This window comes from Tenrec ecaudatus, chromosome 6 (assembly GCF_050624435.1).
Source record: "Tenrec ecaudatus isolate mTenEca1 chromosome 6, mTenEca1.hap1, whole genome shotgun sequence".
In the NCBI taxonomy this organism is placed as follows: Eukaryota; Metazoa; Chordata; class Mammalia; order Afrosoricida; family Tenrecidae; genus Tenrec; species Tenrec ecaudatus.
In genome coordinates, this window is record NC_134535.1 from 7,274,742 (window position 1) to 7,288,751 (window position 14,010).

Below are 14,010 nucleotides of genomic sequence, written 5' to 3' on the forward strand. Positions count from 1 at the left end.
GTCTGAGGCACCTGGGCATGGCCTGGACACCCCCCCCACGCCCCCCAGCCTATTAGGAAGCAGTCCAGGCTCACGAACCCTTTGTACCAGGTTGCCAACAAGCCAGGGAAGCACATGCTGGCTGGTGCTTGCTTACGAATCCGTGGTCACCAAGTCCACAGGTGACTCCCTCCCAATTAGTAACCAGACACAGGTGAGCGCCTGCTTGTCCTGCTCACTGGGCGCCCAGCCCCTGATGGGGAGTGTCAGAGAGAATGGCGATTCTGATGGCGTCGTCAGAAGCTTGGGGCAGGGAGCTGGGGAGAGACAGACACAGCTGCCAGCCAGGCCTACAAGCAGACTCCTTGATGTGCCGGGGACATGGGGTCCGTCACTGCAGGCTCTCAAGCCAGCACTGGTCAGCCTTGCTTATTGGTTACTCTGACACCATCCACGAGCACAGAGAACCCCTGCAGCTGTGAGACATGGGCTGTGGTCGCAAGGGTGCCAGGGGGCATACTGAGTCCTCCATGGGCAGCCAAGCTCGGGGGTGCGGGAGCGGGGAGGATGATCACAGTGCCTGAACATAGGGAACGAGAGCAAGCCAGGGACCTCCCCCACCGTGCACCGTGTGACCATCATGACCTCCAAGACCCGCCGGAGGAGCCCCTCTGGGCAGAATCCTGTCCCCCAGGGGTCCTGCAGAAGAAGAGAATGCCGGGAGGTGGGCCTGTTCCCCCGGTCATCTGCTTTATGGAAGTGCAAGGTCATTACGGAACGCATCTTGGTGTAAGGAGCGGACCCTGGGTACCCCCATCTGTGACTTGGGTGACCAGAGGCCAGAGCACCAGCCTGTTCCACTTAGCAGCATGGGGATGAGCCGGTGGAAAACAGGGCTGGGGGACTGGCAAGGCCTCAGGGTCACCATCATTGGCAATGCTGTTGGACTCTTGCCGTGACTCGGTGTTGGTCTCGCCTGCCGGTGGGTTCCCGGGTGCACCCTGTAGACAAGGCAGCCTGGCACCCTGCTTGGGGGCTGTGTGTCATTCTCACCGGGCCCTAGCTGGGTCCCACGTCTCTGACACTTTTATCCAGCCGTCCTCTGATGCTCACCAATGGTGGGTGGTGGATTGGAGCCCAGGCAGCCCCCGTGTCCTTCCTGCTGCCCTGGGCTGTGTGTCTGTCACAGGGACTCGGGTGCTATCAGATGGTCACGTGTGGGCAGACACCTCGAGCAAAGCCGCAAGCCGAGGGCTGGTCACGGGCCCCGGCCGGCCCTCCTCTCACTGCTGAGCTGAGGCTTTGCCTGCCTGAACAGCCCAGTGAAGAAAGCGGCTTTGTGCTCTGAACACAGGCACGCGGAGAGCACGGTGTGGTCAACTTTGTACCAAGAGCCCCGAGCTGGTGCAATGGGTCGCTTCATTTGCATGATTTGTTGGGTGTGGTTCATCGAGGCCTTCCCACATCCGGAAGACTCATCCCCGCTCTTAGCTTGGCCTGAGTTTGGGGACAGAGAATCTGACTCAGAGTCAATGGGTCCAGCTTTGTAAACATCTAAGAGTTCTTTTTCCACACGCGCTTTGACCGGGCTGGGGTCAGAGTACAGCAGTCGTGGCTTGGGGCTTCAGCAGGGGACTGAGATCACTCGGGCCCGCGCGGCAGACAGTGCCCGACAAGGGGAACGTGGTGGGGGCTCTGGAGATGGCAGTTAGGTGTCATGGGTGGGACTGCGCCCTCTTGACCCATTTCACCCCAGAGCCCTTCCCCGCTGCTTCGGCTGCTGGTGCGGTGGTCGTCCGTGAAGTGTGGGGTCTCCTCACACCTGTGTCACTACAGTGCTCAGCCCAAGAACACACGCCACGCTTTGGGAAGTTCTTCGAGCTTTTGGGGAAAGGTGGTGCAAAGCCATGTTCACCTCTGCGTGTGAGACACACACACACACACACACACACACACACACACACACACCCTTGTCAGTACTCGTTCACCTCTGCTTGTCAGACACACACACACGCACATCCTTGTCAGTGCCCAGAGTTTATTGGGATCAACTGACTTTCTTCTACCGGCAGCGGACTTGCGGGCAGCCCTGTCCCAGAGGCCACCCCGGAAACGGGAAGTGGCCCGCACCATGGAGAAGCTTGCTCGCTTTACCCGGGGGATTCCGAAACCACAACGCCGTTTTGCTTTGTTTGCTTTATAGGTTTGTCTCCACATTTCGAGCATCGGAAGCCCGCCTCCGGATCTAAGCATTCCCCTGCGCTCCTTCGCCCTCTGGAGAGATGTCTGTCACGTACGACGATTCCGTGGGGGTTGAAGTGTCCAGCGACAGCTTCTGGGAGGTAATTGCCTGGGCTTGTTCCCGTGGAGAGCGGCCCCCGGCCGGGCCACGTCTGTGCCGGGGGTGCGTGTCAGTTCTCCGCGGCTGCAGGAAGGCCGCGGACACGCGTTTTTGGCCCCGTCCAGTGTGCTGGGCACCCATGAAGCCAGTGAACGCCTGTGCCTGAGGATTCTGATCCGGACAGAGGCGGGGGCTGGTTCCCACGGGCCCAGCGGAGCAGGCTGTTCCTGTCTTCCGTCTGTGTCTCGAAACGTGGGCTTGAATGTCCAGGAGACACGGGGGTAGCCGGGCGTGGCCCAAGAGGCAGCTCTCTTGCTGCAGCCTTAGAAAAGAAACAGCACCGCGTGGTAGGGTGGTGGGCAGTGCAGAAGAGCAGTCAGTGGCTGACAGCTGGGCGGCTCCCTGCCGGCCCTGGGCTGCGAGAAACTCCCTTCCCCGTGATGGCTCCTGGGAGAAGCTCCGCCTGACTCTCACTTCCTTTTCCTGCTGCCTTCTCTCCCGCTGTTGTTGCCCTGGTGCCCGACTGGCCTCTCCCAGCAGCGGCTGGGGGGAAGCTCCTGGGTCTGCGGTGCAGGCACTGGGTTCTCTCTGCCGGTGCTGTGGCGAGCCCTGACCTTGGGGCTTGGTTGTCGAGGAGGGTATGGGAAGTGAGGGCATGGCTGTAGCCTCCCTTCGAGGCTGACCATGGCAGTGGGCCTCAGGACGACACCGGCATGACGGGTAGTGCTTTATCAACCTCAACTCCTCCACATTTCGTTTTGGTTTTTTGTTTGTTTTTAATGGCTTTATTGGGGCTCATACAACTCTTATCACAATCCATACAGACATCAATTGTGTAAAGCACATTTGTACATTCATTACCCTCATCATTCTCAAAACATTTGCTCTCCACCTAAGCCCCTGCGTTTCGTTTTGTTCTGAGTCTATTGCTTCCTGGTGATGCACTTCCAGAGAGACCCGTGAGGGCACACCTTCCTGCCACCCACGGCAGGTGCAACCCAAGGCCACAGAGGCCTCCAGCTTGCTGAGTGGGCATGGAACGAGTCTTGGGGGACCTCACACTTACAGCCCTGCCGCCAGTCCCCCATGTGCACCCACACCCACAAGTACCCACTGGAAGCACTGTGGGCACACACACACGCACACCAGGCACCCCCGTCCCCACGCCAGCTGACAACACCACACGCACACACACCCACTAGGACTGCACCAGCTAACACACACGCACACGTGCACACACACAGAGAAAGCCTTACACCAGGCACATATGTAGACACGTATCTACCAGGAAGACTGACAGTAGCCATCAGGAGGACTCTCCCCACCACCCCAACAGGTGCCCACCAGGAGGCCAAGAGGATGGTGGCAGTCTTTCTAGTGGGTATATGTGTGGCTGGTGGCCGTCTTCCTGGTTGTGTGTGTCTGTGTTGCATGTGGTGGCCGTCCTCTTGTGTGAGTGTGTAGTGGTGTGGGTGCACACGCATGTGACAGTGCTCTAGGTGGGTCTGCGTGTCAGCAGTCCTGGTGGGCATGCACATGCACGCATGGGTGTTTGCTGGTGTGTCTCTGTAGCAGTGGCCACATGATGGGAGTCAGTGTGAGTGTGTCTGGTGGCCGGCCTCCTGGTGAGTACAGGCATGTAGGTGTGAGTGTGTGTACTAGTGGCAGTTCTAGTGTGTGCATGTGTGTGTGTGATAGCAGCTCTCATGGTGGTTCTATATGGGTGTTATTGTGCATGTGTGTGGTTGGGGGCTGGGGCTCCTCCTGGTGTGTGTGTGTGTGTGTGTGTGTGTGTGTGTCTGGTGGCAGTGCACCTGTGGGGCACATATGTATGCATGTATGTGGTGGTGAGTTTGGCGGCAGTTCTGATGGGCATGTGTGTGTAGATGAGTTGGTGGTGGCAGTCCTCCTGGTGTGGGTGTGTCTATGTGCGCACGCACTTGTGTATGTATGGAGAGGCTGGTGGGGGTCCTTCTGAGGGGTCTGTGCATGTGTGGTGGCACTCACCCTGGGGGAATGTGTGTGTGTGTGGGGGGGGTGGCGTTGGTGACAGTGTTGATGTGTACATGTGTGCATGTTCTTGTATGTCTGCATGTGTGTTGCGGGTGTGTGCGTGTGCTCATGCATGGCGGGTAGCAATGTTCCCGGTGGGTATGTGCATGTCTGTGTGTGTTCCTGGTGGCAGTCCTCCTGGTGAGAACATGCATGTGCATGTGCGTGTGTGTCTAGTGGCAGGCCCTCAAGGGTCATCCTTGTATCCATGCCTTCGCAGCTGCCGGAAGGTTCTGTGTTCTGACATATCCCTGTCTTTTCTGCTGGCATGTTCTGCCATACTGTGGTGCCCTTGGTGTGTCCTTGACACAGCCTTGTCTCTAGGCTGGCGGAAGGTTCTGTTGTGTCACTTGTCCTTGTGGGGTCGTGGCTTTATGGCTGGCGGAAGCTTCTGTGGGTACAGATGTTTGCACTTGATGCACCTTGGTCTCTGCAGTGGAGGGAGGTTCTGTGCCTCTTTTTATACATGCGCCCACTCGTTTTGTCTCTGTGGCTTCCTGGCATCAGTGGTGTCTTCGCAGCGAGCACGGCGCCCCATGGCCTCAGGCTTTCCTGGACGCACCCTCCTCCCGACTGCTGGGTCTCTGGCAGCTGGGCGTCCTCGGCCCTTGACTGACAGCTGGGGCATCGATGGGTGCTTGTCACCACAGCCAGCGGAGGGCCTCTGCCTTCCGTGGCTCTTGTGGGAGGTGCTGTGGCTTCTTTTGTTTCCAGCAGAAGGTGGGGTCACTGTGGCGTCTAGAGGCGCCCGACGTCGTGTGCTTGCCTTTACGGCTGGTGGGAGGTGCTGCGGCGTGTGGATGCACCTGCCTCTGAGCCTTTGCAGCTGGTGCTCGATGTGACTCTGTCTCTGCAGGAAGGGTCGGTGGCCTCTGCCTGCACTTGACCCATCTTGGACTTTGCAGCTGGTGGCAGGTTCTGTGGCTTTCCGATGTACTTGAAGTATCCCTGCCGCACAGCTGCTGGAAGGCTCTCCTCGGCATGTTCTGTTTTTACAGCTGGTGGAAGATGCAGTGGCTTCTTCCTTTTGGGGTGGGGGGGCATGCGTTCTGGTGGAAGGGTAGGGTCTGTGATTTCCTGTGGGGTTTGGTTCTGGTGGAAGGTTCCAGGCTGGCTTCTTTCTTTTTGTTCTGTGGCTCCTTCCGTGCGTGACGTCACTGTCTTGACAGCCGTGGGAAGGTTCGGTGGCTTCCCTTGTGTTTTGGTTCTGATGGGAGGTTCTGGCTTCTTTCCCCCTCTCCCTGGAGTTGCTTGTCTTCACAGCTGGTGGTTGGCCCTGGGGCCACTGCTTCTTTTGCTAAGCTTGGGGGCGGAGCCCGGAGTTTGTGAGCCTGGAGCCCCTCCCTAGTGGCGGCCTTCCCTCCCGTTGCTCAGCCTGATGGTCCTGGCTGGGGCCCCTTGACACCGCCCAGGCTGCCGGGGCTGCCAGGCCTCTGGTTCTGGGTCACGAGGACCGGGAGGGTGAAGCTGGAAGGTCTCAGGCTCCGGGGTCTTGAGCAGGGTTTGGACCAGGAATGTGTGCTCTTCTCTCTCTCTATCTCTATTTCTCTATCTCTCTGGCCTTCCTTAGACACCTGCTGCCTGACAGCCGCTGGCATGTCTGGCTGACAACCTTCAGTCCCCAACCCCGGGCGGGCGCAGGTGGGTGCGAAAGGCCAGGCTCTGCCCCCCTGCGGCATGGTGATGTCGGCTCTGGACAGGAGTATGTGTGTCCCCAGAGAAGGGGACAAGGGTCCGAGAAGGGGACAAGGGTCCGAGCAGTGTCCGAGGGGAGCCCAGTGAAAATGAGGCAGTATCTGTCCCTGTCTGCGCTACCCCTGCACCGGCCGGGTCCTGCCCTGCTCCACTGCAAGTACAGGGGCCATGGCCGCCCATTCCTGGGGTTGCTGCAAGCATGGGGCCCACCAGGGAGGCTCATCCAGCCACCCAGAGCCGGGCAGGTCGGAGGCCCTGGGATCTCAGCATCCCCCAACCTGCCCTCATGCTGGCCAGCTCTGCGCCCGTGCTGGGTGCCGCCCACTGGCTAGTGGCCTGCTTGGTGACCTGGTGACACCTCCTGTTCCTTGGGCTGTGGCCAGGTGTGCCCACCCCTTTGGCCCCCACACTCCCCACCGAGGGAACCCACCATGATGAAAGCCTCCCACTGTCCCGTGGGACCTCTCCTAACTCCAGGCAGGATTGCTGGGTCGAAGCTACTGGAAACACACGGTACTGACCGTCCTGGCATTGCTGACGTCTCCGCCAGCTAGTGCTGCGGTAACAAATACCACGGGTAGGGGATGGGGGGGCGTGGCTTTCTCAAACAGATGCTGTTTTCTCACAGATTAGGAAGCAAGGAGCCCAAAGTCAGGGTGCTGGCTCTGTCCCGTGGTTCTCCACCTTCCTCATGCCATGGCCCTTTCAGACAGCTCCTCATGTGGTGGCGACCCCCCAGCCCTAACATTATTTTCCTTGCTACTTCATCACTGTCATTTTGCTACTGTTGTGAATCGTCATGTAAATATCTGACATGCAGGATGTATGTTCAGTGTTCATCGTTACAAATTGAACATCATTAAAGCGTAGTGATTCATCACAAAAACAATACGTAATTACCTATTGTGAACTATATTATTTCTAATGACAAATGGCATTTTGTCTTGAAGCACGGTGCAGCATGGGGAACAGTCTTCACGCCGGGTACTCGTAGGTGGGCGTATCTGCATGTGGGCGGACCCGCCTGGACACGGATAGAGGAGCGGTCTCAGTTCCTAAGACCATGGGAAATGTGTTTTCCGATGGTCTTAGGCGACCCCTGTGAAAGGGGTCGAGACCCACAGGTTGAGAACCGCTGCCCTAAGCGAAGGCTCTGCGAAGGCCCTGGTCTCTTGTGAGCTCCTTGGCCGTCTTCCCCTGGAAGCCCCTGGAGCCAGGGCTGCGCTCAGACATGCTCCTTGTGAGGGCCCTCCAGTTGGTCGGGACCCATGCACAGCAGAAGGGACAGAAAGGAGACACCGTCCTCTTACCAGTGCCTGCCCCCCTGCTGGGCCCTCACCCACAGGTAGAAGTGAGGGTGTACAGCACCTGGTGTGGGGACCAGGGCTTTCCCACCAGTGTATGCAGTGAGGGGGCCTGATGCTCCAGGAGTCACCAGCCCGGGGGCTTCCTCTCCCTCAGCCTGCACCTGCTCAGACCCTTGCCCATCTCCCCAAGGAGCCCTGTCTTCTGTCTTGGACATACCCCAGGCTTAATCCCTCCCCATCGTTAGACATTCGGACCGAGGCAGAGTGCGTTGTGGGGAGGTGGACAGGGCCGCTCGGGTCCTTCAGAAGATCGACTGTGTGCCCGTGACTAGGTGGATGGGGGCCCTTGCCAGCCCATGGAGGGTGGGGGATGGAGCTGCTCTCTGGAGCATGGGCATGGTGACTGCCACAGTGCCTGGAGCCTGGCTCCACCCCACCCTGCCTTCCCCCTCCTCCTGGAGGAGAGAGCCACCTGAGCCTCCAGCCTGTCTCCTTTCCTCCCCCTGGGCCTGGGGTGGTGTCAGCAGTCAGCAGGGAAGCCAGTGAGGTATCAAGCCGCCTGCTGGTTACTGTGGAGTCCAGTGTCCTTCAGACCAGACACGGCTCCCCAGGCTGTGACTGCTGGGGACCAGACTGCCGGCTGGCATGGGAGGTGTCACCGGGTGGGTGTGAACTGACAACCTTTAGACCAGCAGCCCAGTGCTTGACCACACCTCCCCCAGGGACTCCAGTCTAATGAAGGGTGTCCCCTTAGACAAAGTGGAATTGCCCCCGCGGTAAGCCCAGGCCGTGCCGGGGGCTCTTGGCAGTGCAGAGGGAATGCTGCAGCCACCGGGCGGGGGCGGGAGTGGGGGGCAGCCTGGCAGTTCCCCACAGAGCTCAAAGGACGCTTCTTACCACATCCCCACTGGTGGGTGCTCGTGGGAGGAAAGCGAGCACGCAGTCACACAGACGCCTGTCGGTAAGTGTTCGTGGCCCCTTTATTTAAAATCGGCCCCCAAATGGGAAACAACCCAAATGTCCTCCAACTGGATGGACAGTAAAGAGCCCTCGTTAGCCGAGAACCTAAACGAAGCCATACGGAGAAGGAGGAGCCTGTGATGGACAGCCGGGCAGCAGGGCAGCAGCAACCGAAGCCGGGGCAGCCCCGAGACACTGCCACAGACCCACAGACAGGCAGTTCTTGTCCAGACGGGACGCGGCTGTGTGTCAGCGTGGCCTTTGGAAGGTGGTGCTTCCACATTCCTGTCCCCGGAGAAGCCAGTTCTCCCCATTTACATCTCCAAGAGACCCAAGGAGCGGTCCTCGAAATGTTCTTGAGTTTGGGGGACAAAGAGCAGCTGTAGGGTGATGTGGAGGTCAGTGGGCTTCCCCGGGGAACTCCCAGGACAGCCCTGCTGCCCTCCGAGAACGAGCAGGCTCTGGAACCGATGGGCAAAGCCCCTCAGCACGGCCTCTCCGGCCTCTTCCTCACCCTTCCCCTTCTTCCCAACAAGCCCCTGCTTCTCCCGAGCCCGCTGCGTGGCTCTGTGAAGAGGAACCCGTTGGGGTCCCAGCGAGCAGTCGCGGGAGCCTTCAGAGCTCACCAACCCCTCGGCCTGGAATCGGCGGGGCCCTGCGTGGCCTCCGAAGCCGCTGCTTTCATGGGGCCCCAGTTCCTTCGTTTGAAAAATCATTTGACCCGCATGCACCTCTCACCCCATACAGCAGCAGGACTGTGTGGGCTGTCTGCGGGACCCACTCAGGACCTTTCTTCTCGGTTCCTGCCTCCCCCGCCCCCATCTGGGGACTTCTCTGTAGATGTATTTTTTTGGGAGGGGGGTGTTTTGTTTTTTATTTAAGCCGCCCGCAACCTTTATTTTTAACGTGTTTCTGTACATGGACACATGTCATCTTTTTACAAATAAAACTGATTGCTAGAAGACACGAAGGCAAAAGCAAATGACGCCCTAAGGAGACAGACAGACAGACACATGCCTGGGACACCTTGTCTGCCTCACCCTCTGAAGGCAGAGGCCTGTTTAAACGCGTTCCTCAGAGACTCTGGGGCCTGGGGCCCCGGGAGCGGCCCTTGCCCTTTGCATCTTGCCTTCTGGCTGCGTATGTCCTGGGCATCCTGGTAATGAGACACACAAAAAGCCAAGGGAGCTGGGTGTGGGTGTGGGGGGTGAGCACTGCAGGTGCAGAGGAGCTGGGGGGGGGGCGGGCGGAAGCCTCACACACCCTCATGGTGGCAATGGCCATGCCCCCGGGCACGCCTGTCTTAGCAGGCAGCTGTGGCGACCACAGCATGTCACTCAGACACAGGGACAGGCAGGCAGGCAGATAGACTGCTGCAGGACTGGTGGTCCCTGGAGCATGCCTGACACGCGAATGTAAAGGGTTAGCTGATGGCTGTCGTCAGCCCAGATGGGGCCTCTCCCATGGCACAAGGGCCAGCAGGGCAGACGGGGCACCGCAGGGCCCGTGTCCCAGGTCCTTGGGACATGGCCGCTGAAAGAGACCCCTCCCATCTGACGCCCGAGAGCTCACACCTAAACTTGGAACAGGTGCCGTGCAGTTGGCCAGCAGTTCCCGCTGCTTGTCCTTCGTTTCCACATGACCAGCAGCCACTCAGGGGGACCAGCTGCCCTGACTTGTTAAATGCCCCCAGGCCACACCCTAAAACCCTTCTCTGGGGCTTTTGAACACTCGTTGGAGGGGGGTGGACTGCTTCTGGAGCGCCCGGGGTTGGGGGAGCTGTCGGTGTTGGGTCCCAAGGTGCATACTGCCGAGGGGCTGGAGGTCAAGGTGGAGTTCAGGCTGTGGTTGTCAGCCCCCTCTCCCCCCGGCCCAGCGAGTGTTGTGGGTTCCTTCCTTCTACCTGTGTGAATTCAAGAGCCACCGCAGGGCCCTCTGTGAAGGGAGGTGAGCGGGCTGAGACCATGCCAGCTGGGTGTAGTGGGTTATATGCGCTGGGTTAGCAAGGTCAGCAGTTCGAGACCAACAGCCACTCCTAGGGAGAACGATGAGGCTTGTTCTGCTCCTTGAAGTTGGATGGCCTCAGAAACCCAGTGACCGAGGTTTGCCAGGAGGCAGAAGTGGCCGGGCCGGCAGGGAGGCCTTTGTGGGTGGAAGGCAGCTTGGGGAATATGCAGCTCCCAGAGCTGCTGTCGGGTGGGTGGTGGAGTGGCCTTTCTTGCCAAGGCAAACAGCGGGACCCCATCTGGGCGGAGGGTCCGTGGAGGGAGATGGCCTGCTGCAGACCACGGGCTTCTGGCCCTGGAGGGGCCACCCAGGCTGACGGCCAGGGGTCGTGCTGAGGCCTGGTGCCCACGGGAGTTACCCCTTCAGCTGTGTGCCCCATGGCTGGCGGTTCCCATCCACCCGCTGCTCCCCAGGAGAAAGCTGGGGCCTTTGGATGGTGTCACAGCCCTGGGGAGCGGTTCTTCTCTGCCCTATAGGGCTGTTAGAGTCAGAATGTACTGGTTCGGGGCGGAAGGCAGCGTCAGATTGTTTGGCCTGCTGGGAAATAAATCCAAGCTGGGCAAGCTGCCCCCAGCACCAGAGAGTCCGGCTCTCTTTTGCAGAAGCAGGCAAATCAGAGCGTTTGCGGTGCTAGCAGTGCAGAGGTGATGTCCTGAGCCCGCCCGGGCAGGCAGAGGGGCGCTAGACTCGGTCGGTCTGACACAGGGTGGCTGAGGCCGCTGCAAGACAAGCTGCCAGCCATCTGTGCTCTGTGCCCGTGTGCCCTTCCAGATCAGGGCTGCGGGACAGAAACCTAGGGAAGGACACGTGGATTTTTACCTCACATTAGCAGTGAACGTTTTCCGGTTCTCCCCTACCCCCCCCCCCTCACAGGAGAGCTGGTCCGTCCTGTAAGGAGATTAGGTAGTGCAGTCTGGTGCAAGGTGGGCAGTTCAAACCCACCCTTTGCTGTGTGGGAGAAGGATGAGGCTGTCAGCGCCTGTGACCAGCCAGAGCCTCAGAAACCCTGCACAAGGTCACCTTGTCGGGACTGACTTGGTGGCAGTGGGTTTGAGCCACGTTATGATGAGATGGGGAGGGGGCGGAAGGGTCATCAAAACCCACCTTGGGGCCCCCCACCCGCTCAGCAGGGTGGTTGCCTTAGTTTGCTGGCCCACAGCCATTGGAGACGCAGCTGTCAGTGGCAGCCCAGCCCCTGTGGAGCTTCTCCAAGCCTCCATGTCCTCACCTGTGAGATGGGAGTGGCCGGTCCTCCTCGGTAGGCCAGTCTTCACAGAGATACCCCACGTGGGTGACTAACAGGCAGAACGGCATCCTCTCAGGGTGGCAGGCTCCATGCTTTAGTGGGCTAGCTCGAGGGAGAGCCTCTCTCTCTCTCTCTCTCTCTCTCTCTCTCTCTCTCTCTCTCTGAGGTGTTTGTTCTTTCTGTCCTGCATCCAGGCTCCAGAGACCTCCTTGTGTCTCAGCCTCTCTTTGAGCCCCGTCTGTCCCCCCCCCCACCCACCCACCCCCTGCTGCCTTGTGTAACCTCCTTTCTAGCTCCGAAGGAACCTACTCAGCACACCCCCTCCCCTAGTCCTGCCTGGTTCACCGACCAGAGACAGCCCACCCCTCAGTGGGCTTCTCACCCTGGGCCTGGAGGATTGGCAGCACATCTTGTTACGTGTGTGTTACGCGTGTGCGTGTGTTCATAGATCAGTCTGTTAGTCACTGCTGCCATTTAAGAGTCAGAAGGACCCAGTCCAGCACGAGGCCCCTGGAAGCCTGTGTGTGTGCCCAGTGACCCAGACACGGCCAGCCCGGGAAGCCTGTGGTTGGAGAATGGTTACGGATCCAAAACCCACCCACCTCTGCTTAGGTGTCACCTACTCTGGGATGCCGTGCCCGCCTGCCTCTGGCCCTTCCCCGTGCTCTCTGGCTCCTCACGGGCCACAGGCTGCCGGAGGGCGGGCTGGGAGGTGCTGAGTGCAGGCAGACAGACCCTCTGAGGGGCGGGTCCTAACAGACCCAGGAAGCTCTCACTACCAAGCAGGGTGCCTTGGCACCCGGGGTGGGGGGCGGTGGGAAATGGGAGCCAGACCCTCAGGGTGAGCGAGTGCACAGCCGGCTCTGGTGTGGAGGGTGTGCGTGTGCGAGTCCTACTGTCCGTCTCCCAGGCGTGGACGGGCTGTCGGGGGGTGGCCCAGGGCCCTAGCTCACAGCGTGTTCTCCGTTCAGGTCGGGAACTACAAGCGGACGGTGAGGCGGATTGACGATGGCCACCGGCTGTGCAGCGACCTCATGGGCTGCCTGCATGAGCGGGCGCGCATCGAGAAGGCCTACGCCCAGCAGCTCACCGAGTGGGCCCGTCGCTGGCGGCAGCTGGTGGACAAAGGTAGGAGGCGCCACCGACTGGCACCCTGGACGCCGAGGAGCTCTGGCCTGTTTCCCCTCTCCCGCGGCAGGGTGGTTGGTGGGGGGCTTGTGGGTTGGGGGGATAGAATGGGGCCCACCCTGCTCCTTTGGGGACAGAAGACTGTCCTCTGCAGACAGCAGCCACGCCCCCTGTCCCAGCCCACTTGTCCCCTGTGGGACAAGCCAAGTTAAGACCCAGCACGTGAGTCAGCCCCGCTGGGGTAGGCCCAGCACCTTGGTTCCCCACCTGGCCACTCAGTGAGGCCGCCGGGGACTGGCTGGGGGCATGCAGTGAGCTTTCTGTTTTGAAATTTAAAGGAAAGAACATCAGGTGTTGGGGAGCCTTGGTCCCCTCTCTGTCCCTATCTGCCAGAGAGCTCAGTCCAGAACCCCCCTAACATTGAAGGGGTTTCAGGGGACACACAACAGGGTCAGGGTGGGGTGGGGCCAGGTTCCCCCCGTAGGTCAGGGCCTCAGGCCGCTGTAGGGCCCGCCTGCCCCCTGGAGCTGGGATGCAGCATTCACCTCTGAGGCCATCTGGGCCAGTGCTCACAGGTCCAGCTCTGAGTCTTGTGTTGGGGCGTGGAGTGGGCAGGGTGAGGGGTGGGCTCCAGCACCCTCTGCCCCGCTCCAGACCTGGGCTGGGCAAGGGTCACACTGCCCTGTCGTTAGGGCCTGAGGTCTCACTGCTGCCCCCGAGCACTGTGTCCCTTCTCAGATCCCAGGAACCACTAACAGCACTCTCTCCCCCTCACCCCATCCCGCTCCACTCCTTTAACAAGAGGCCACTGGAAGAAGGGGTTCCAGTCTGGGTGAGGGACCCGGGGCACACACGATCTAGAAATGAGACGTGCTCTCCCCCATCAAAGCGGGGCTGAGGACGCCGCCCCCTTTCTGCGATTCCATCAACATCTCCCCTCTTGCTCTCTGCCCTGTCTGCTGGACGGGGTAGAGGGAGGGGCGGTCCTGTGCTGCAGGGACAGGGGTTCCATATCGCTGGGGAGCCCCGGCTTTGGGAGAGAAGTCTGGGCAGGGGACTGTGAGGCAGTCTGGAGCAGATTCAACCCACAAAACCAGCCCCCTGCCTTCAATTTGATGCCAGCTCCTCCAGCCTGTCAGACAGAATGGGCCTACCCCCTACCACACTCCCCTACCCCGAGACTGTAAATCCCCAGGAACAGACAGCCTCATCTTTCTCCCTCAAAGAACCTCCTGGACTTGAACTGCCGACCGTGTAGCCTGATGCCTTAACCACTGTGCCCCAGGGCTGCTTGC

At 60.0% G+C, this 14,010-nt stretch overlaps 1 protein-coding gene across 3 annotated transcripts in view; it reads left to right on the forward strand.

The window, feature by feature from the left end:
- Positions 1–14,010, forward strand: part of PACSIN2 (protein kinase C and casein kinase substrate in neurons 2) — a 93,497-nt gene that overhangs the window by 65,626 nt on the left and 13,861 nt on the right. For all 3 annotated transcript variants that reach the window (XM_075553529.1, XM_075553531.1, XM_075553530.1), the window contains exons 2-3: positions 2,183–2,321; positions 12,559–12,715. In XM_075553529.1, coding sequence (XP_075409644.1) covers positions 2,262–2,321; positions 12,559–12,715 — 217 coding nt within the window. In that variant the 5' untranslated portion in view covers positions 2,183–2,261. The remainder of the gene's footprint in view (positions 1–2,182; positions 2,322–12,558; positions 12,716–14,010) is intronic.